Source organism: Canis lupus, chromosome 22 (genome assembly GCF_003254725.2).
Source record: "Canis lupus dingo isolate Sandy chromosome 22, ASM325472v2, whole genome shotgun sequence".
In the NCBI taxonomy this organism is placed as follows: domain Eukaryota; kingdom Metazoa; phylum Chordata; class Mammalia; order Carnivora; family Canidae; genus Canis; species Canis lupus.
This window is the reverse complement of record NC_064264.1, coordinates 55,816,196-55,840,752: the sequence shown is the minus strand read 5'-3', so window position 1 is coordinate 55,840,752 and position 24,557 is coordinate 55,816,196. Positions and strand designations below refer to the sequence as shown.

Sequence of the window (24,557 nt, the reverse complement as noted above, 5' to 3'; positions counted from 1 at the left end):
GGTCAGGTAGATGGTTCTCCCTCTCCTTTCAAGGAAACTGAGGCTCAAAGTGGTCAAGAACACAAAGTAATGAGTGGAGATGGGATTTGAGAGTCTTCTGACCACCTGAATTCTATCATATTGAGTTGTACTCCATGAAATTGTCATTTCTGTAGTAGCGTTGTTAAGTTCCTATGGTTTTCTCTATACGATGCCATCTTACTCAGAATTAAGAGCCACTTAATATTTGTTAATCCACCTGTTAAAGAGAGAGAATGCAGAGACACAGGCAGAGGAAGAAGCAGGCTCCCTGCAGGGAACCCAATGCAGGACTCGATCCTGGGACCCTGGGATCACTACCTGAGCCAAAGGCAGATGCTAAACCACTGAGCCACCCAGGTGTCCCTAGAAATAGTTCTTTGGATAATTTCCTTCTTTTCAGGGCTGAGCATAAAGCTACTTAGGTTTACCTAAAATGTTATATTGTATATGTCCTCTTAAATATTTTCAAAAGATGTGACAGTCTTTAAAGTCCGTATCTTGGCATCGGTATGGGAATTGTTAAAATTGATTTATACAATAAAAAGCAGATTCTGTGCCTGCTAAGCCTGAGTTTGAAGGGTAGAATGCCAGTAGAATATCCTCAAGCAACTACTTATCTTAGAAATCATTTTATAAAACAAATCCTGGTCTTGGTGACATAATTTGTTCTCTGCCCAGAGTACCAGGGAGAGCTTCATGAGAAGTAAATGTATATCTGTGTACACATGTGTATATTTGTATATGTCTAGAGAGTATCTTTATTTTAATCTTACACTCCACTTGATAAATTAAAGTTTGAGGAAACTATGTTTTTATGGCACTAGTGTAACATATGCATCATGGAAAAGTAATTTAGTTATGTCTTAATTCTTCACTCATTTCCACTAAAATAAATACAGAACAGATTCAGAAAACTGATGCTGAGGACAGACCTAGTGAATCTGTGAGCCTGTGGCTGGAAGCCTAAAATATTATTTTGAATTAGGCTATTAACTCATTTGAGATAATTCTATCCAGATTTTGGTCTGTATTTATTCAACTGATTTATTGTCTGTTTTTCTCCCTCCCAAATGGGACTCATTATGTCTCTTTAAAGCAGTGTTTTCCATGTTTTCTACCATTTTTATTTTTCAGGGTACTTGATATCCTAATTATTGAGTTATGTATCATGTAGTCCTAATTATGAAACTTAGATTTACTGTGTTTCCATTTTAATGGGTAAGTTTGTATGTATGGACATAACACGTACACACTGTGTCAAAACGGCCTTTTTAAAAGATGGCGATCACACTTTAGTAGCTTTGCACCCCTTCAAACAACTCTGTGGATTTGTGGAGACTACTGACATGAAAATGGATTTCCCTGTAGGACTGGAAACACTAGAAACAACCAGAGCCCACTCAGTCATCTACCTGGTGCCTCTGTTCATCTGCCCTGGAAGAAGAACGAGGTGAACTGGGTGGTCTTTGTTTTACAAATATCAACATGGGAACTGAGCCTGGGCAGTCTCAGGTGGGGACCTTACCTCTGTAGCTGGTTGTGATCTTGAGAGAGCCACTTAATATTTGTTAATCCACCTGTTAAAGTGAGAACACTATCTTCTGTGATCAACTGTCCTAGCTCACGGTAAGCTAGAATAAGCACACAGTAAGTGCCAGCTGCTTGTTCATCCCAACTGTGCCTTGCTGAGTCCTAAGAATATCCTCATAAACAGAGTCCTTCCTTAATTTTCTCACACTAGAAACCATCCCAAAGTAAGAAGACCTTATGTCCATCAGCTCTTGCCAGCTCCACTGAAAGCCAGGTACCCATGAACCCTCCAAGATGCCCCCAGATGGGGAGAAGATTATCTGCCATGAGTCAGGGCTTGATAACAGTCTCAAAGAAACTGTGATATCCTCACAGCCTCACCTGTGCCAGCAATTCTGGAAATCTGCAGAAGTGCCAGGGGAAAGATCATCCTAATAAACCATAACACATCCCAGGGAATCAGACCTTCCCATGAGTAATAACAGGTTACATTCCTACAGGGTCCAACAGTTGATAGAGGTTTTCATGTGCTTTATCGGCTTTCACAGCCTGTGTGTGTGGTGAGGTAGATGGTTCTCCCTCTCCTTTCAAGGAAACTGAGGCTCAGAGTGGTCAAGAACACAAAGTAATGAGTGGAGATGGGATTTGAGAGTCTTCTGACCACCTGAATTCCATCATATTGAGTTGTACTCCATGAAATTGTCATTTCTGTAGTAGTGTTGTTAAGTTCCTATGGTTTTCTCTATACGATGCCATCTTACTCAGAATTTAGTAGCATGTGGCACACAGTGTCACAAACTAGTCTAAGCAAAACTAGGAAATCAAATTGCTGGGGGCACTGAGAATCCTGCAGTGTGGCTGGCATCAGGTGGAGACCAACAGAGACTCAAACATAGAGACACATTTCGACCTCCACCTGGGCATTCCTTGGCATTACTGGGTAAGCCCACCTCAACTAGTACAAAGCTGACTACTGAATGCTCCAAGTTTCCCTGATCCTAACAACCAGAGGTTTCAGTGAATAGAGGGTTCCCCTCTTACGTTATGTTCCAGGAAATGCTAGTCTGAGCCTATGTCCAAGCCCAGGTCTGCCACCACGACACTGATGGAGTTTTGGGGGATGTATGATTGACAGCTCTATCGGTAATAGGAGGGAGCTTCCAAAGTTGAAGAGGAACTCAATTCCCAGAAGAAAGGGAACATACCCTTTCCCTTTCATGTTCAAGTACACATTCCTACCAAGAGTCTAACGTTCACTTCAATCCTGCACTGAGACTCCACTGAAATCCTGCACTGAGACTCCACAGTCTCCACTAAAAGCAGAACAAAAAGAGAGAAAGAGGGCCAATGATGAGAAAAGACAGAGAAAACTCATCAGAGACCAAGTTAAAAATGAACTCCAAAATGGCTAATTTAGTTAGCAACACAATAGCATTAATCACTTATAAAGTTGAAGAAATGTATTTCCTTGATGTTGACAATGTTCTTATCTAAAAAATAAGAAAAAAAGTGAAGTTTTATATGGAGTTTTTAAATATCAAAGGTTGGCTCAAGGACAAGGTTTACTCTTTCATCTATCAATTCCTTTCGATGTCATTTGAAAAGTAAATAATGTTCATCTACTAGACAGCCCACCTCCACTGCCCCAAATTTCAGTTGAACAGGAAAGAGAATTGATTTCAGGTCAGAAACAAGCAAGCTACTCACATCTACCCTACAAATTGTATTGGCAAGAGTAAATAAGAAAGAGCCCACTGTGCCTTCACCACACATTAGGGCCTATACGTGAAAAGCACTGTCTTGTGAAAGCAAGGCAAGCTATCAGTTCAATGAGTATATTTTATATTTAATATGCTTTATTTCCTTCATTTTTAAGTAAAAACTAAAATTAAATACTCCAATAGTTTCCTTCTACACCCCAATCAGCCCCTGGGCATCACTTGAGTGCATACAATGCTCCTGTAGACACTGAGGTGGCTGCATGACCCCACTTCGGGCTGGCCCAACACTTCGTAGTCCCTGCAGAAAACAATTATGCTCTTACTGTTTAAACAGCACACCAGTGACACAGCAGAAAAGCGAAGGAGAAAATTCAATTCTGAAAGGTTTACTGACTTTTTTCAAACTCATAGAACTGAATTACTCATAGGATATACAGAGAAGTCGTAGTTTCCAAGAATCATGGTCTTGTGCCTTAATGAATACCTTAAAAAATAACTCAGAAGTATTTTAACAGAACATTTTAACTGAATTTGCTATCTTCACCCCCAAACCTAAGTCATTTCTTTGATCAATGAGTAATTACATAGAGCAAATTTTTCATTTAAATGCCATGGCACCTGATCTTGCTAAAAATACACCAGAAAAATGAAGTCTCAAGCATGTCTTCTTTTCCATAAACCTTTCAAAGGATTCATATAGCATCCAATGCTCATTTTTTCTGCTCCATATTATTACTAAGATGAGCTCTTCATTTTACGTCTATACTGATAAAATTTTGACATAAACACATTTCATAGGGAAGAGATTGAAGAATTTCTGCCAGTAAGTAAAGAAAAATTTCCATTAGTAAATACAGATATCTCTCCATTTTCAAACATAAATGGAGTAAACTGTTGGTTATTAGACTTGAAATTATTTAATCAATTCCTATTTCTGTTAAAGAACAAACAAATTTTAAGGAGACGCAAGGATCTAACTGCTTGGATTCTTTTTCACACTGACTCCTGAAATCTCCAAGACATTTCCAATCACTTGCTTCACTTTCTAAAGACAAGTATAACTCATTGTCTTATATAAAAGGTAGTAATTTTTTTTTAACTTCCAAGTAATGCCCTTGAGAAATGGCATAGTCACAAATCATTAGCATTGCAGGACACTTTGCAGAATGGCTGCAAAGAGAATTCAAGGTCAGAAGAGAATTATGCATAACTCAGTTTGATTTCCAGTTGATCCAGAATCTCAGTAGTACTTAACACTAAAGTTTTACTAATTATTTAATTAGCATTAGGCAAGGGAAAAAAAGACATGACTCTGCTTTTGCTATGTTTTGTTTTGCCTGCTAAGAGACACAATTTTAATATAGTGAACACCAAAGATTTTAAAATATATTTGCAAGAGCTGTTTTCTTCTTTCCACAACTATACGTTTAATTTCAAGGAGAAGTTATACTTCCGGCATCTGCAATAACAGTGTTTGCTGTGTAAAAAGAACCAATGGAGAGTACATTTTAAGTTCTATTTCAGGGTTTAGTTACAAGTAAAGAAGGAGGGGAAGGCAAGAGCGGTAAAATTACAGAATGGTCATGAGTTCCAAGAGAAATCCATCATCCAGCTCTTGCTCCAGGATATCAGTTGATAGCATCAAAAGATAAAAGTCTCATTTGCCAATCACATCTCCTAAATAGGAAAACATTTTAAGTGCCAGGCAAAACCCAGTTTATAAATGTTCAGATGTGCTCCAGATTATGTCCTCAGGAAATCTAAGTTACGTGTTCTTCTAAGAGAAATCTTAAAAGGAATAATTATTGAAATGATATTACCCTGAGCTTTTCCAGACTGTTGCTGTACACACAAGATTCTCCTGTGGTCTCCCCCTCGACTGGCTGCTCCGTGCTCGCCCTACAGTTTCCTTTGCCCGACATCTAAGTCCCCTTAGTTACATGATGGCTTTCACTTGCTTTGCATGTCAAATTCATATTTGAATAGTCTTCTTATATTTCCCTATTTCTAAGCAAATAAGAGAGACCTGCATGGTGAGAGGACTGTTAATCATATTATATGAAGAACATGCAAATAGAAACAAGAGGGAAGTGGAACATTAGTTTTATCTTCAAATACCCGAAGGATTGCCAGGTGCATATGACGTTTTGTACACATCTTGTTAACTTCAGAGCATATCTAGGACCAAGCAAGTTTGAGCTCAGAAGAAGGACAAAGGCTTCCACAGTCCTGGTTGTCCACAAACAGAATGAGCTGTCTAGTAAAGAATTAAGTCAGGGTGTTTATTTATCTGGTAGAAGAATAATGCAGGGATATCTCAACTGGGAAGTTCATCAACCTGAATAATAGCTAAAGACTCTTTCAACTCCTAGAGAATCTGGCTTCCTTTGTCTTCTTCCAGTGACCTCATGCCATGTATCTGCCACCCAACTCTCCCCTTCAATCTACCCTCATCTGATAACCCGGTTTACATAACACTTTTTGCTCCTGTTCATTAATCACCAAATTGTCTCTGTTTCAGACTGTAATACCTTCCAAACTATATGATCATAAGCAAATTATTTAACTGCTCAGGCCTGCAATTTCCTATCTACCTCAAGGGGTGGTTGTGAGGGATAATTAGATCATTTATGTGCAGCATTTAGCACAACTCCTGGCACATAGTAATTACTAAATAATGTTTGCTATTATTAGCTATTATTATTGTACCCCAACTCCCAGCTCACTGTCTCCATGAGGCATGCATGCACTAATCAGACCCAGGTTTGGTTGATTCACTGAAGCAATTTCTCTCACTCTTAGGCATGCAGTTATTTCCAGCTGGTTCAAATTTGCTTAAAGACATTTGGATAGAGTAGTAGAATTGCCAGGGATCCTCACATAAGAATCCTACCTGAAAAAAAGCAAAAATCTACTAAACTTGGTGTCACTCGGCCTGGAAGTCTTCAGGGATACAAAATGTCCACTCGAAGCAGAGGGAACCTCAGGCTTTCTGTGGCTAGCCCAATCTCTGGACATGCCTTTAACTAGAAGTCAAATCAGCAAATGAGAGAAACACCCAGGGGACCCTCCCTTAAAAATAAAAGGAACAACAAACCCAAACTGAAGACTTAACAAAATAACTGTCCAGTAGGGGCGCTTGGGTGGATCAGTAGGTTAAGTGTCTGTATTGGAGCAGAAAACAGGCCTTGCTTGAAAAATTGGTAAAATTCTAATATGGTCTGTAATTGAGCTAATGGTATTAGATCCTCCTCCCTTCCCTGAGTCCAGTTGTGTAGTGTTGACATAGAGGATGCTAGAGAAGCTGGGCGAAGAATGTAGGGAACTCTGCATTGTCTCTATAAATTTTCTGTAAGTCTGAAATTGTTTTAAAATAAAAAGCATAAAAAGTATAATATAAACATTTTTAAAGGAAGAATATTTTATTTATTAATTTTTATGATTTTATTTATTTATTTGAGAGACCGAGAGAGAGAGCATAAGCAGGGGGAGAAGCAGAGGGACAGAAAGAAGCAGGCTCCCCACTGAGCAGGGAGCCCAACACAGGGCTGGATCCCAGGACCCGGAGATCATGATCTGAGATCAAGTCGAAGGCAGATGCTTAACCAACTGAACCACTCGGGTGCCCCTATCTTCTTTATTTTTTTTAAGATTTTATTTTTAAGTAATCTCTACAACCAACGTGGGGCTTGAACTCACAACCCCAAGACTAAGAGTTGCTTGCTCCACTGACAGAGCCACCAAGTTGCCCCTAAAGGAGGGATATGTTAAAGGGAGATATTATAAATACAAAATACTCTTTCCCTCATGCCCTTAAGCACTACACTGAAATGAAAAAAGAAGCAATAAAAATTATTAAGGCAATTGCCGTGGGCAGAATTGTGTTCTTCCAAAACTTCTGTGTTGGGAACTCTAAGCTCCAATGTGTCTGTACACAGAGATGGGGACTTCATGAGGTAATTAAGGTTAATGAGGTAGTAAGGGTGGGGCCCTGACCTGTTGGGATCATTGTCCTAAGAAGACTTGCCAGGGAGCTTGGTCTCTTTCTCTCTCTCTTTCTCTGCCATGTGAAGACACATTGTGAAGGCTGCAAGCCAGGAAGTGGGCTCTCATCAGACTCTACCCTGCCAGACCCTGACCCTAGACTTCTGGCCTCCAGAACTACAAGAATGTAAATTTCTACCATTTAAGCTGTCCAATCGGTGGTGTCTCATTATGGCGGCCTGAGCTGGCTAATAATATGTCAATGTATTTTGTATTCCTGCCATTACAAATTGCCACAAACTTGGGGCTTGACACAACACAAATGTCTCATCTTATACTTCTAGATGCCAGAGGTCCGATTTGAATCTTGCTGAGCTAAAATCAATGTGTCAGCAGGGCTGTATTTCTCCTGGGTACTTGTTTCCAGTTTCTAGAGATACCCTGACTTCCTTGGTCCTTGGTCCCTTCCTCCATCTCCAAAGCCAGACACAATGCATGTCTCTGGCCCTGCTTCCAGAACCCTCACATCCCTTTCTGACCGCAGCCAGAAAGTGTCTGCCCTTTCAAGGATTTGTGTGAGTCGATGCGCCCATGCTGAAAATCCAAGAGACTCTCCCGACATTAGTTCCATATCTGTAATTATGTCTGCAAAATCCCTTCTTTAATAGAGCAGCACACTCCCAGGTTCCAGGGCTCAGGGTGTCGACCATCTTTGGGTACCATTAGCTGTCTACCACAATCTCTGCTGATGTAAGAAAATTGACAAGGATTCGAACTCAGAACACTATCAGGAAAATAAAGAATAAATAAATAAAAATTTGGACCAAATCAAGAAAGTTATGGGGCACACATATGTAATTTTCCCAACACATGGACATAAAGCATGGACATGAAGACTAGGGATGCTGTGTACACACACTCTAGCTTGGCGGATGAGGAGGGAGAGAGGAAGGACAGAAAACACAAAACTCATTCCTTCATGTGCCACATGGGATGGGTGAAGATGTTGGTGAGATGAGGAGAGAGACCTGTGAAGTCTGGCAACTTGATGTTCCTTCTGAAGAAGCATCCCCCTCTGGAGAAGCTTTGCGGCCCTAGGTCAGAGACGACAATGAGAGGAAGAATTGGCCTTCATTTATGAAACTAAAAAGCAAGCTTACAAGTCAGTGTAAACCCACCTTTCTCACCCATCGACTCCAATTCTTATCATTTTGATTTACTGATATTGAAATCCTAATATCCTAAATTATTTGCTAAGGAACAACCAGTAATGGATGGGAATTATTTTTGATTTTACGAGAGCTTTTCCCTACTGTTCCATTTTTAACCAGGCTAAGGACCATAGTATACATAAAAGGGTGAGTAGACTGAATTGATTTGTCATGATTTTTTCATTTTTTAAAATGCTCTTCATATGGACTTTATTATCATGAAATCTGCTTTGCATTATTAAAACCAGCAGGGTAAGACATTGACAATCATAGGGGGGTGTAGTTTATTTTACATTATGGCTTAAAATGCCATCTTGGCCCTTTATCTTCAACATCCTTAAAAAGATGAGAGATTTTCTATAATATTGAAATTCTAAGTACTGTTACTATGTATTTTTAAGTTTCTCCTCAGATAAATATGTCTAAAGAGATCATTTATACGTTTGAATAGCGAATCTTTCATGTTTCGAGATTTATGACTTCATGTTTAGGAATTTAACATGCCTAGAGATTTATAATGAAAATCATGAACCCTAGGTACTCTATTGTATCTGAATTGTTCAAACATTAAAACAAAATCTACAGGAAGTAATTTTTATGCTTTCTTTGTAATTTGGAATTCTTCTGTACCTGCTTCATTATCTACCTGTTCTGGGTGGGGCGGGGGCGGGGAGGACTGTTTATGATAAAGAAGTTAAAGGAGTTTCTTTTTCTTCTCTCTTTTTTTTTTTTTTTTTAAAGAAGTTTAAGGAGTTTCAAAGGCTTTTACTTGACATGACTCCTTGGACATTTTACTCATCTCTTCCACTGGGCAGTTATAATCATGTAGTCAAATTATGGCACACTTGCTTCAAGTGTGTTTGTTACTTTGATGACTTAAACTGGTCTCACTCTTCATCCAATGAAGAACAAGACCCCACAGGGTATTGGCTGTCATCCAAACATTGACAACATTGGAAAGGAAGGATGACATTAGCAGCTGGGAGTGTCGAGGGTGGGATGGGATGAGAAAAGAGTCAGAGGCTGATTTAAAGAGAGGTGCTCTTGAAAGTGGGGATCATCCTCAGGTGAGCACAGGTGAGCTGGGTCATCACAGGATCCGTGTCCCTGATCGAACAGGAAACACTAAAACCCTTCATGCTGTCCACTCGGTGTATGAAATTGAAGAGGAATAAAATCAATGCCTCTCACAGTATGTCACCCCCAATGTAGCTGAGCTGACCCTGTGGCCTCTTTATTTCATCGCAGCTCTTATTGGTGAAACATTGTTCTTTTCTTTCTACAAGTGTTTTATGTTATTTTTATTTTATTTTTTAAAAGATTTTATTTATTTATTCATGAAACACAGAGAGAGAGGCAGAGACACAGGTAGAGGGAGAAGAGGCTTACTGGGGGGAGCCTGATACGGGACTCAGTCCCAGGACCCCTGGATCACTACCTGTGAAAAAGGCAGATGATCAACTACTGAGCCACCTAGGCATCCCATCCCTCTACAAGTGTTTTATAGCAGTTTAGGGACATAACCATCTCTTGAGAGCATTTTGCACTTCAAGAAAATAGCAGTGAGGTCTGACCCATGCTGGGGTGCCTGAGGTCCAGGATAGATTGAGGTCAGAGTGCCTACGATTTCAGGTTTCTGGAGAGCAGTATCTAGAGGTGGAAAACTGTCCTTTTTCAGGGCAGCTGGGACATACTATGTCCAGAACCCCTGCTTCTCTTTCCCCTACTTATGCCCACACTCAACTCATCCCTGCAAGCAAGTCCAGCTCTAGCTTTTCTGGGTGTAGGAAAGTGGGAGGATCCATTTTCACTAGATCTTTCTTCTTCCTTCTCTGGGGACATTCAGTGGAATTGAGGATATGGAGGGAAGAGGGAAAAAAGTCTCAGAATGAATCCAATCAAAATGTCAGCTGTGAGGGTCTGCTTCAACAGTGTTTTTGGGATCTGAAGCAAGCAATGCAGACTTCAATGAGAAGGATTTGATCCTTCCCACAGAATATATGCCCAAAGAGGTGGCACATTGGCTTTGAGCTGCTGGCCAGGATGGTCAGAAAGGTAGACCCGGGCATGGTCAAGAAAGGTAGACATGGCCAAAATATCTGTGCCATAATCCAATTTTTTTTAAAGATTTATTTATTTGAGAATGAGAGAGAGAGATTGCACATGAGCAAGTGAGGAGAGGGAGAGAGAATCTCAAGCCGACTCCCCTCTGTGCATGGAGCCCTACATGGGGCTTGATCTCATGACCTGAGCTGAAATCAAGAGTAGGGCATCCAACTGACTAAGCCACCCAGGTGTCCCCAGAATTCTGCATTTCTAAAGAATGATCAGAACTACAGGAGTTAAATAAGCAAAAAGAGCCAGATCATTGAAAAAACAAAAACAAAAACAAAAACCCACAAGCCCAATCAATATATTATACAGGCATTAAGACCTAAATATTGTATCGCAGCCCTGAGTGCCCTGACTTGTCACCCCTGCTCCTGGGTTTTCAGGGAGTGGGGTGAAAGAGGAAAGTGAAACACAATTGAAATGTTCAATTTCACCCAACGGATTAAGTTTTCCTTCATCCATGTTCTTTCTAGTGGGTTCCTGCCCTCCTGCCCATGCTTCTTTCTCTTCTCTTTAGAGAAGTCATTGGTTATCACGCACATCATCAAATAATGGTTCTGCATAAAATAAACAGTTGCACGAGGAACCTGAGAGTTTTTTTTTCCAGATGTATGAATAATTTAAATCTCTTTTTTCCCTAATATCAATGGAACTGCTTTTAGTTTGTTTTTGTTTGTTTGTTTGTTTGCTTGTTTTTGGAATTCCAGAAACAACAACAACAACAAAAATCTTTCCTTTACCTTAGGCTCAAGAAGTTAGATCAACTATCCTGCAAACATTTAGGAAGTTAATTATAGAAATGACATTTCTATTGTTGAACTGTTGTGGAGCTCTTGGTGTCAAACCACACAGCAACTGCTTGCTTTACCCTGAGGCATTAAACTGCTGTGGGTAGGAGGGAGGAAGGAGGGAGGAGGGAGGAGGGAGGGGAGAGGGAGCCAGCAAGGAGGATGAAAAGAGAAGCAGATGTCTTCCTTGACCTTCTTCACCCTGTAGACAACAGCTCCTGAACTCATTCCTTAAGAAATCACTTAATTTCCAGAACGGCTCCTCAATCCCCAAACTTAGAAAGTGACTCTGCTGACGGTGGCCTGAGAAGAAGCCGACCCTCTTCGGGACTCCATCTGCCAGGCTGTGCTCTTCACGCCCTTTGCACTGAATTCCAGGAGGCTGTGGCCAACAGTGAAATATAAAGAGGAAACCTTGTTCTCTCCCAAATGTCATTCACTGCAAATGCTTTTTTTTTTTTTTTGTCCTTAATGCTTTGAGCCCAAAGAGCCTAGTTTATAAAACCCTTTTATTGATACTCTTTAAATCATTATTCTTGAGATAGAAAAAAAAAATCAACCACAATTGAGCCACCTCTCACCTTGCCCCTTTATTTTTCTATTTTGTTCTACAAGAGACTCCTGGCTTCTTCTCACATGGGTGCATTATGCCTGGGCATCATAAGACCTGGTTCCCACCTGTCCACAACACGTGTTGCTGGCCGAGGGCTATCTACAGCTGCCTACTCTGGGAATGAAAGAGCTTTCGCCACACACAAAAATTAAATCTGTCCAGGTTGCCCACTTTAATCACTTGGTTAAATATAATGCAATGGATGACTATATATATATATATATACATATATATATATATATATATATATTTTTTTTTTTATATCTCACTAGGGACAGAATGATGTTTAATTAGGCATTTAAAAGCCACTGTTAACTTATATAGACCTCATCACAAATGGTTTTGCAACCAGCTCCACGATCTGAAACACCAATTAGTTTCAATTCACACTTATTATCTGTCCCTCATTAAAGCATTTACTTCAGAATCTAAAATGCTTAGTATTCAAGAAGGTGTTGATGTTTTACTACTATCAGAAGAATATATATATTGTCCTCCTGAAAAGGCATCCTGCAAAATATCTGCCTCTGCATTTTCTTTTTTAATTATACAGGCATGCAGAGGGCTTCCCCTGAAAACGTCTTTTGTTGAGACTGATGCTCTTACTCTGAAATCCTATTTATTCCATTGAAGTCTTCGTGGGGGCCAGCCATTTCTCTCCTGAGGCAGCTGCTCCCAGGAGCATCAGCAGCTGCATCTGTCACAGACCTACAGAAGATTCCAGGGCCACGCCACCCTGACCACTTCATGATGCATGGCCTGTCTGCATGCCCTTGTCTCAAATGGCTTGGACAGCTCGCTGCTCACTCAAAAGCCCAGCTTTCAGGCAACAGAACACATAACTAGGAAGTCTATCAGTCAGGTTTTTCCAGAGATAGACAATAGATGGTTAGATTTTTAGGAACTGGCCCACATGATTGTGGGGGCTGGCCAGTCCAAAATCCACAGATGGGGTCATCAGGCTAGAAATGCAGGGAAGAGTAAGCTAGAAATACAAGGAGGAGTAAATGTTGTAGTTTTGAGTACAAGTTCCACAGGGCAGTGGGCTGGGCATTGAGGTGGGTCTTTATGTTACAGTCTTGAGAAGAATTCTTTCTCTAGGAATCCTCAATCTTTGCTCCTGGGGTCTTCAACTACATCTAAGGAGGCCATCCACACTGCAGAGGGTAATCTGCTTTACCCAAAGTCAGATTTACCTGTTCATCACATCCAAAACATAACCTTATGGCCATGTGTAGGCTGGTGTTCGACCAAACAACTGTAGCCTAGCCAAGTCGATGCATAAAATTAACCTTCATGAAAAGAGACTGCACCCTAGAACCTGACAGCTCTGTCACCTAATGACTCCAAGACCTTCCTTGGGTTTCAGTTTCCTTATCTGTAACATGTTTCAGTGAGAATGAATAAACCAATCAGAATAAATGCATCTTATGGTTAACTCAAGGATGAGGAGCATTTGGTTAATAAAGTTGGATTTCCTCTCACTGATGTGTCACCAATAATGTACTAAAGGGTCATAAGTCATTCTTCGAGGCATCCAAATTTGAATGCAGATGATCATCAAACTAGTCATATTCTATCGTATTCAAACAAACACTGTATGACAGTAGGGTCCAGGCGGATTCCAGTTGACTCTATTTTGGGGGCAGCTTCAGTCTTGAGGGTCTCTGTGGGAATAGACTGAACTCACTAAGTTAAGGGAACCATTCAAAAATCCAGCCAGATTGCTTTGTGCCATGGAGATAAAGTATTAAAGTTCAATGGAAGGATGACTGCATAGTGTGAAGGATATGATAGTAGAAGTTATATGTCCTAATTGTGTGACACTGAATCAGTTACTTGACCTCTCTTCACCTCAATTTCTTGTCTGGAAGATAGGAAAGTTGGAAAAATGACTTTGATATTCCCTCCAATTTCAAATCGGAATATATTAGAATTCATGTTCTCTTCCCGAATGGTTTACTTTCATTAAGGAGAATCTGATGTTGGTTAATTCAAATGTTTTAAACTCTTAAATGGATTAGGCATAAAAGTAACCTGAAACTTCACATCTAAAAGATTTTATTTTCCTGGGCTCTAGGTCACATGGTGTAATAACTATTTATATTAACTACTGCAATGAAGTCAGTTAATAGTTCCATTTTTATATTATCTCTTCAAACTTTTTATTCTCAAAAGATCTTATGACTAAATCTTCCTTTAGCCAGTTTGTTTGCAGCTATTTCTCTTTGGCAGTATCTAAGTTGATATTTATTAGATCTGTTCTTCCTCCAATTTAATATTCTTCTGTGGATACTCTACTTTTAGGGATTAATGGTCCATATTATTACACCTTTTTGATGAGTTTCGATTTTTCTTACTATTTGTAACTGTTTGGTCTTGGCTTCTAAACTACAAGGTGCATCAGAAGATAATGTTTGAAATAGGGATATTTTGATATTTTCAGGAATGACATTCAATAGTAAAGCCATATTTTCTAAAAAGAACAGAAAATATGTGGTAAGTGAATAAGCAAATGAATGAACAAAGGGAATGAGGAAATACTCCAACAACTTCACTTCTTCTCATTCGTTGGCAGTGTGCCCCATTGTGAGTACTATGGGGCATGTACCGTATACTAAAATGAGGCTTAAAAGATGAGAGAAAATATGTACAAGAAAAGAAGAAAAAACATCCAAGTGTTAGCTACAAATCCATAGATCCAGCCCTACCTTCACATTTCTCTTATTCCATCCACCATTCATTCAACGAATATCACTGGAGCACCTGCTGTGTGTCTGGCACTCTGTCAGCCACTGAGAACATGAGCAAAGTAGGAAGGATACCCACCTTCAGAGAATTTATAACTCCTCACCTCTCTGCTAAAACTGTACAGTAGGGCCAGAAAATAAAGATGATGCCTTTGTGACAAACGAAGAAATCGGGAAGGTTTTTGTTTGTTTGTTCGTTTCAGTAGAGTTGTTTATTTCAGTAGAGTTGTTGGGTATTTGGTCATGTTGGTGTGAGTATATACCTCACTCATTAGGTCACCAGTTTTGCCTTTGAAATAAAGAATTTAAAACACGTGTACTCATGGAAGATACTTAGGCACTCACCAACACCCAGCCAAAACTGATCATCAGTGGGTAGGAATCTTTCTGGGCATGATTATTAGTTGTGACTTCAGGAGACTCAAGAGAACAGGTGTCCTTTTGGGCCTGTGGCAATGTCAGCTGGTGATCAGCCTGGGTGGGTGGCAGCTTCATGCTGCATACAGGTTTGTACTGGACCCCTACAAGTGTGTAGTCTTGGAGGTCTGGGGCATTCTATCTGGTGGATTTGACATATCGACATATTCACTTACCAGCTGGTCTGTTGATACCACTTTTCTCCTTCTGTCATGTATATTGGTACCAAAAATAATTTTTTAAAGATTTTTTATTTATTTATTTTGAGAATGAGAAAAGGGGTGGAACAAATGTAGAGAGAGAAGCAGATTCCCCAACTGAGCAGGGAGCCTGATGCAGGACTCGATCCCGGGACCCCAGGATGATGACCTGAGCCAAAGGCAGATGCTTCACCAACTGAGCCACCCGGGCACCCCAGTACCAACACTAATTTTAAGAACAAACTAATTGATTCAAAAAAAGGCATGAAATTCAAAGTAGTCGATTGAAACAGGTATTGAGCGCATGAATAAAAGATTTCATAGGAAATGTGGTTGGAACTACTGGCTAGAGCCAGGCTTGGGGTTTTCAATGATCTAAAACTATTTTCACTGCTTCGCAATCATTGACGCAGCCCCTGCCAACGTAGTGTAAGACTCTCGAGGACACAAAGATCGGTAGAGCTAGGGCCCCTACCTCCCAGCAGGGCCTCCAACACCAGTCAGACGTGGTTTAGCACGTGGAGATGACCTGTGTGAGCATTCAAGCCTGTTGCATGCCAGACAAACAGCAGTTTTACAATTACGATGGCATCACTTTTCAACATTTCTCCATCCGAAAATGTAACTATGTTTATGACGAACGTTCATTAATATGCTCAGCACACAATATTCATACTCTGTTACTAATGCTGTTTCCTATGTGAAAATTGGCAACCCACAATTGGTATTAATCAGAACTTGAAATGGACCGCACGTCCTCCCAAGCAGTTTTAATAACAAAAGGGCACTACGTTTGGAGGAGACACTTATCATAAAAGTTATATTACATGGAAGATTTTCCACCAAGAGGATTTCCAAGCATATAATTTGCGGGCTTCTGCCCTCCCCTCCTCAGTTCTGAAATGTGGCTTGTTGTCTGGATGATGATTTTATGCAGAGGAATCCTGCACCATCACCCAGCCCGGCCTATAAATGCAGATCATTTACTTCTGTCATGCCCGAAACCCTCTTCTCCTGATTACATCCAGGAGATGTAATCCATTACAGCCAGACGAGATGCCTGCCCATCCTCCTCTCAGGGACAGTTCTAGAAAAAAAAAATGATTTTGAAGACTCTTGATAAACCTCCTCAAAATTCCACTTACAGTTCTAGATAACAGGTACTTCCTTTTGCAGGCTGCAAATTCATTGAAAGTCTTCACCCCCAACCCAGTCTCTCTTCCTCACTTCCATTCACAATCTGGCTGGACTGTAAGTAAGATTCGAAGCTGCGCAGATCTTACTGACCAGAGGGTAGTCCTGTGTGAAGCCGAGCTTACATTTCATTTGCTATTGTTCGAAAACATTTTTCGTAGTCTATGTTCTTATTCAATTTTCCTGTCAACTATTAACTCCTTCACAGATAGCTATGGAAGTAGCTTTCCTGATATTAAGGAACATACCAACTTCCAGAAAGATTAATACTAATGCATCTGCACATTAATTCAACTGTTCTCAGCTCCTTTCTTGTCATTAGCAAAATAGAATAGAATAAGCGAAAAAACAGATTGCTAATCATTGAAATGATAGTAACTCAACAGGTAGCAAATTATGTCTGCAGACAGTCTCATTTATATATTTATTTAGTAGGACATTTGTTTAATCTGTTTCAAAAAGGATTTCAGGTGGCTTCAGTAATTTATTTTTTATTTTTTATCTTTTAGATTTTATTTATTAATTAATGACAGAGAGAGAGAGAGAGGGGCAGAGACACAGGCAGAGGGAGAAGCAGGCTCCATGCAGGGAGCCTGACATGGGACTCGATCCCGGGTCTCCAGGATCACACCCTGGGCTGAAGGTAGCGCTAAACCGCTGAGCCACCCGGGCTGCCCAGTTTCAGTAATTTTTAAGGTATATTCAGTTGGTTGAAAGGAATTTTTAACGGATAACTTATATGATGGTTGGGTAGAAAAATTGGACAAATTACATTCAAGGCACTTAGAGCAAATTGCACATCTTACACAGTAGAAACAACAGCCTGGCTGGACAGGAGTCAACGGACTCTAGAAATGGTTTGAGTTCTTTCAGACTTCCGTAATTACTTTCAATTGTGTAGTTTTCCTGATACTTGACATTTCTTAAGTAAGTTTCCAAAATGGTTAGCGTCACATAACACTGAGCCAGTGCGTTCACTGGCCAAGGAATGTAGCTCTCCGGTGATGCTCACCACCCCTCTTTTGCCCCCAGCCCCAGCCCCGAAGCTCTAGAATCACAGAAAAATATTTCCTTCTCACTTGGTGCTTATTTGGAAACAAGCATTCAGTGACCTCAAAACCAGGTGCTCACTTTTGTCAAGCTTCTTCAACCCTTCGTGACATAGGCCATTGCTATGCCTCTCATCATATTCATTAAAGAACAAATAAACAAACAAGCCTTAAAAAAAAAAAAAAACAACAGAAGTGAGATGCCTTGTATACACTGAGGCAATTTATATGGTCTGAGTGAAAAAAATAAATAATAAACCACTGACTTCCTGTCTTCCGTTCTCTTTACCAATCAATACATCTAGTTCTCTTTCAAATATATTAACGAGGAATAGACAAGGAGGCATGATTCTTTTTAAAGGCTTAGAAAATTCAAACAATCCTTTCCCGTAGCAATTTCATTCTTCTTTCTTACACATTTTGCAGGCAAATAGCATAAATATGCTTGAGATTTATTTTCTCCCCATTTCCAAATCGATGTGCTAAAAATTATAAAAAGGCAGAATTTGCCTGAGAAGCTCCGAGACTCGTCTTTTGACGCCAGTTTTTCCTCTTCCTTGACATTCTATCCCTCTTCGGGTTTCGAAAACAGTACCCTCATTAAACCTAATGTTGGGATTGTCTATATCACTTCCACTATCACATAGACTTCTATGATACAAATGGACATCATTGTGCTATCTCTCACAAGGGTATTTACTTTAAGAATAAAAGGCCTTATTAGCGGTTAATGCAACCATGTTGCATTAGAGACACGGCCAAGTATTGTCCTAGATGGCCCTGCTGATTTGCAGAGCAGCATATGCCCAGAGTTCCTTCTACTGTTGATAAGAGCATCCAACATGTGGAAAGTGATGGTGAGCAGTGGACAGACCAAATGAGGATGAAAAAGAGATGAGTGGAAACTATAGCTGTCTCCAAGTTACTGCTCTAGGAGGGGAGTGAGCAAAACAAATACACAAATAATTGCAGTATGAGGCACAATAATCCAGGCATCAGTAAAAATACAAAATAATTCAAGAGAAGGAAAGTCCCATTTATTGTGTGCCTGCTAAACACCAAGCACTATGCATCTATTTTCACAGACAATCTTAAGGTACCATTTCAGAGAGGTATAATTCAGCCTAATATACTTCCCCAGATTATGTAGCAAATACGCATTAAAGCCAGAAACCAAGCCATGATTCTCGGGTTGCAGAGCCCCTGCCCTTCCCATGGGAAGGGAAGAGGGGGGGCACGTCTGGATGAGATAGAAAACATCATAGAGTAACCGGCACTTGACGGCTTTGGTGAACAAACAGGATTTCAACAGGCGGTGTTTCGAATCGAGAGGAAAGTCCAGGCAAAGGCAGGGGCATGAACCATAGTGCAGAGATGGTCAGTGAACAACCATTCTGCCTGAGTTTTAGGCGATGCCGAACAGTGTAGCCGAGCAGGATCCCAGTCCACACTGCCTGGGTGCTGTTCCCACCAAATCGCTGTGCCACAAGGCCTGAAATTTGGGTTCAGTATTAAGCGCTGCCTTGACGTCTGATAAGGTCAGGAGGGCTTCAAGGGGCCTATCCACACATTCTCTTCCCCGTGCTGCTCCTGCAGATAAGAGCCCCCAGCCAAACATCACTTCTTACCGTGGAGATTGGGCCCAGTGCCAGCTTGTCCCTGGGCACTGGGTTCCAGTTTCCTGGCTGCCCACGGAATAACTCAACAAGCCAGCCACACCCTCCCCCAGGAACCACAGGACACCCCACCCTCTCGTTACTACACACACTCGCGCGGTCCTGCAAGGCAAGCCATGTCCCCAACACCCGAGCTGTGCGAGTAAGTGACAGACAAACTCCTGTGTGTCCCATCTGTCCAGCATCAACTGTCACGGGCTGGGCCATCCCCATGACTGGAGGGCAGAAATGCCTCCTTCACCAATAGAGTAGACAGGTGACAGGTCACATTTCAGCGGTGTGACCCAGGAAGCTACTCCATGTCACTGTGCTTCAGTGTCCTTACTGTGAACATGCAGATGAGAATCCTACTTGCTTCTTTCTTTTATATTTTATTTATTTGAGAGAGAGAGACAGAGAGCAAGGGGAGGGGCAGGGGGAGAGGGAGAGGCACACTCTCCGCTGAGCAGGGAGCCCAACAGGGGGCTCAATCCCAGGACCCCGGGATCACGATGTGAGCTGAAACCAAGAGTCAGATGCTCAACAGACTGAGCCACCGAGGTGCCCCGATGCGACCTGTTTCTTGAGGCTGCTGTGAGGGTAAAGCAATATCTGGCATAGACTAAGCCCCTTCGAAGTGTGGTGGCTTTTCATCAAGGGCTTCTCACACATCAGTCACTGCTTCAGCATGTTATATGTTTTAACATATTTAATCCTCATCCATAAACCTGTGAAGCAGATACAGTTATCATCATTATATTTTATCATCAATGAGGAAATTGAAATCAAGAGTAGGTATTACCCATGTGGTGCCTCAGTGGCTCAGTTGGTTAAGCCTTCAACTCTTGATGTTGGCTCAGGTCATGATGTCGGGGTCAGGAGATCCAACCCCGTGTTGGGCTGTACACTGGGTGTAGAGCCTGCTTGAGATTCCCTCTCTCCCTCTCTCCCTCTCCACCTCACTTGCATGGGTGCACTCTCAGTCTCTTTCTCTTTCAAAAAGAAAAAGGAAAAAAGAAAAAAAAAAACTTTAAGAGTAGGGATTACCCGGGATCCCTGGGTGGCGCAGCGGTTTGGCGCCTGCCTTTGGCCCAGGGCGTGATCCTGGAGACTCGGGATCGAATCCCACATCGGGCTCCCGGTGCATGGAGCCTGCTTCTCTCTCTGCCTGTGTCTCTGCCTCTCTCTCTCTCTGTCTGTGACTTAAATAAATAATAAATAAAAAATATATATATATAAAAAAAAAAAAGAGTAGGGATTACCCAGCTGCTACGTGGTTAAGCCATAACAGAGATTTGGGCAGCTGATTCTAGAGCCGTCACCTGGCAGGGGAGGGCTGACGGATCCCCAGCTACCCCCCTCCCCCGGCCAATATTAGAGACAAGAGTTCCTTGTTACAGCACTTGGCAGATTGAACAAAAATTCTTCTCTAATTCGCTGCTCCTGTCATTAGAATGTTTGCTCCCTAAAGGGCAAAGACAATGTTGTCTGCTGGGGAATCTCCAGTCGAGTTCCTAAAACAGTGCTCAGTCCCCGGCAGATGCCTGGTCAGGGGCTCCTCACATCCCTGCTTGGCTTTTGCCCTCCACGTCATCGGACTCTGCGGACAGCGCTGCCCTTTGGAGAAACCAGTCCAGGTCTCCAGGGTTCTGGATTTCTCCTTCTCGTTCTCATTCAGGGCCTGTCTATCCGTCTCCGAGATGTAGAATTTCTCAGAGCTCTGTTCCTATGTCCTTCTTGCTATGTCGTCTGTGCACTCTTCTTCGGGAAGCTCACAGCGACAGTTTAGAGACTCCCTTCTGTCTGCAGTTGACCTGAAAGTCTATATCTTCAACTCCCCTCTCTTTCTCAAGTCTCACACTCACATTTCTGATGTTCACCCCCCATCCAGCCCCACAGATTGTAAGATTAACCTCCTCGTCGACTGCACCCCACCTGCCCTCCTGTTCTCCTGTGGTCCCTGTATTTGTAAATGCTGTGGGTTTTTTTTTTTTTTTTTCTAGCACTCAGGCTTGAACTACACCAGGCCCGGAGCAGCAGGCCCCCCCCGTAGATGTGCTGCCCACAGTGTTTTCGACACCAGGGCTCTCCTATTCTGACATCTGCCACAACCCCAACGCAGATCTCCACGGCCTCCGGCTTATGACTGCCACTAACCGGCTTCCCTCCTCCGGTTCTTCTCTGCTTCTTTCCACCTCCACACTGCTGCCTGCTCATTAATAAGCCAAAATCTTAGCTGTGAACATCTATGGAGGAGTTTGGGAGCCAAGATGAGACTTATGATGTAAGTTTGCAGCGGGATCAGGAGGCAGAAGAACAAAGGCCAACGTGCACAGGTGACGTTTCCAGAAAGGAAACGTCTTACAGTGAAATCACAAAAAGTGATGGCTCTGTACTTTAGGGGTCAGAGATGGGGTGTTTTGTTTATGAGAACAGAGATTTGAGCTCACTCTTCATTTATAGATTAGTCCATCATTAGCAGACAAAAGAAGCAGCTTGAAAGAGGAAGCAGAGGTGTTACATAGTGGTAAGTTGAGGCAAGCTGTGGGAGGGATGAGATTGTGGGCACAGGCAAGTGACTTGCCTCTGGGAAGAAAAGCCATGCCCTCCACTCTCTTTCAGTGGCTTTCAGGTTGAGAGGGGGGCCAGCCAAGGTTGAGGAATTCAGAGATAGAGGGAGAGCCATCTGAAAATAGAACTCTAGGAATGCCTGGGTGGCTCAGCAGGTGAGCGTTTGCCTTCAGTTCAGGGCTTGACCCCAGGGTCCTGGGATCAAGGCCCACATGGGGCTTCCTGCAGGAAGCTTGCTTCTCCCTCTGCCTATATCTCTACGTCTCTGTGTCTCTTATAAATAAATTTTAAAAAAATGAAAATAGAACTCGAGGGAAGTGAATGGACAAACAAGTTAGTACAGACACCAGAGGAACCCAACGGATGTAAACACCAGCATCAGCCTGCTGTGATGCCACTTCCCAAGTTTTCAGCTCAACGTGGTGGGCTCAGTGTCACAGCCTACATCAGTCCCAGTAACTTCATTCCAACACTCACTGCCACCATCCAGCAGGGTTATGCTCAGCCCTGGATTACTAACCTCGGCTCCTGCCAGAACTTTCATGGGAAAAGACTTGGTGAAAAAGGAAAACCATGACATGAATTGTTTTTGACGTAAACAAGCAGTGCGCCACTTCCCACATATTAGGGAAACAGTTGGATTCTACATCAGGGTCTGGGGACTTCAAACAATGCTACCAGGAAGCTAATGGGACGGGGACACGGAAATTACTCTGACTACGCACTCCATAAAATAAAGAAATAATTAAAGTGCAATTTATCACTGGAGAAACAATGGGGGCTGAGCTGATAAAATACCCAAAGAAACGATGTGAACCATGTGCTATGGGCTGGAATGGAGTAGTCATTCTTGTGCCGGAGTTGAATGCTCTTCTCTAGAACTGCAGAGGCAATCTAAAATTAGGGGGGAAATGTCATGTTATAGGGCACTTCTGACTGTAACTCAACCACCATGTGTGTAGGTGTTAGGCTTTCGAGCAAAGAACATGCGTTGCCACATTTGACAAGACCACTTGATGTTTTTCCCCGTACCTTTATCAAGCCTGTGTACGTGGAGGTCGAGGGAGTTAAATAACAGAGTCTTCCCTGGAGGTAGATTTTTTTTATTTTAAAATTCTGTAAAATGAACTATTTTTTTTTCTAACAGATGATTAACATTTCACCAAGTCTGGTTGTCTGCTCTGTGGGGAGCAGCTGACTCACTGAACCACAGTGCTATCTCCCCTCCTAGGGTCTCCCTGTCTCCGAGGGGGGTTCTGTGCAAGACTTGGGAGCCCCGGGTCTCTCCATCCCCTCCCCTCCTTGTGAGATGCCTGGTGCCCTCCTATTCTCCTCCACTCCCAACAGAGCCACCCTCGAGGCCACTTATTTATGCCAAGGCATGCCAGAGAAGGTCATCGGCCACCGAGCAAAACCACTTTTAACATGCCAGATGCACTTGCACCTCCAGATGATCGCCATGCCCTGCCCGGGAGCCTCCTGAAAGGCCCTGGCTCCCAGGCCCTCGCTGCCACTGCTCGGAACTTGGAACCACCATCAAAGAGCGTGTCGCATTTGTTCCAAGGGCTTCGTGGCAGTAGCACTTCCTCCTCAGAGAGCGAGTTTGATTTCTGGAAATAACTGGAAGTTATTCTGAACCTGGCCCACTGAAAAAGTTGGGTAATGGTCCTTTTTTGGTCCAAGATGATTTCACAGAAATTCCTCGCGAGTGAAAGCACTTCGGGATCAAGGAGCCAAGCAGGCAGGAGGGCCCGGCGGGCTCCGTGCAACCGTGGTTCTCCCGCACCTGTCCTGGCAGCAGCTGGAAGTCAGATGAGAACTGCAGCGGCATCAGTCATTTGGGAACAGGCAGGGGCCCCCATTCCTTGATGAATAGATGCCCGGTGACATTCTGGTTTGGAGGCCAGAGAAGTTTTGTAATGCTGGCCACTGGCCCCCCTCCATGCCACACACTCTCATGGCCCCCCCTGCCTTTTTTCTCCAGCCACACCCTTCAGCTTTCCAAGAGCTCTACGCCCTCAGGGCAGGTGCCCCTAGGTTAAAGAAAGCTTCATCTCAGAGAAATTCCCATTCTTCTCATCACCTTTAGATACTTGCTTGCAGCCCAAGACCCCACATCAAAGCAGAGAACCAGATCGCACCCCACATCTCCTGCTTTTGAAGAGGCTGGAGGCGGGGTATGCAAATCAAAGTGGAACAGACCTGCCTTCCATGGGGTTTTCAAAGCCCTAGCAGGCCTCAGAATCACCTGGGAGTTTACTCAGGTGAGTTTACTGATGGGGTGGCCGAGCCCACTCCTACAGTTTCTGGTTCAGTAGCAAGGCCCTGAAACTAATTTGAATCCTTCTCCTGCCAGCTCCCCCACAAACTCTCACTTTGGGGTGAATTTCCTAACTTCTTTCAGTGGCCCGCACATCTGCAGGTGTTGGTTCCAGCACGGGCAGAAGTGGTCCAACATTTCCTTGCCCTTCCCCTCAGTTTCCAGGACTGCCAACACACAGGATGACTTCTGGTGGGCAGCCCTGATCCACCAGAGCTGAATTCAGACCCGCAAATGTCTCCCTCAAAGCCTGGCTGATGACTCAACCGTGGGAGAAGAAATCTCCAGGCCCTAGGTGTTGAGGAAACAGATCAACCATGTCTTGACTTCTCATGTAGCCAGATGCACTCTCTTTGGTGTTTATGTTTATATTCTTCGTGCTGGACTTTGAGGCTTTGTTTGTAGGTTATATTTTAAATAA

The 24,557-nt window shown here is 42.5% G+C and overlaps 1 protein-coding gene across 1 annotated transcript in view; it reads right to left on the bottom strand.

Moving 5' to 3' along the window:
* Positions 1-7,033: 7,033 nt before the first annotated feature.
* The window catches only part of LOC112656094 (uncharacterized), an 82,766-nt gene continuing 65,242 nt past the window's right edge, over positions 7,034-24,557 (bottom strand). The window contains exon 5 of the mRNA XM_025441293.2: positions 7,034-8,350. Within this exon, the coding sequence (XP_025297078.1) occupies positions 8,044-8,350 (307 nt within the window). The 3' untranslated portion in view covers positions 7,034-8,043. The remainder of the gene's footprint in view (positions 8,351-24,557) is intronic.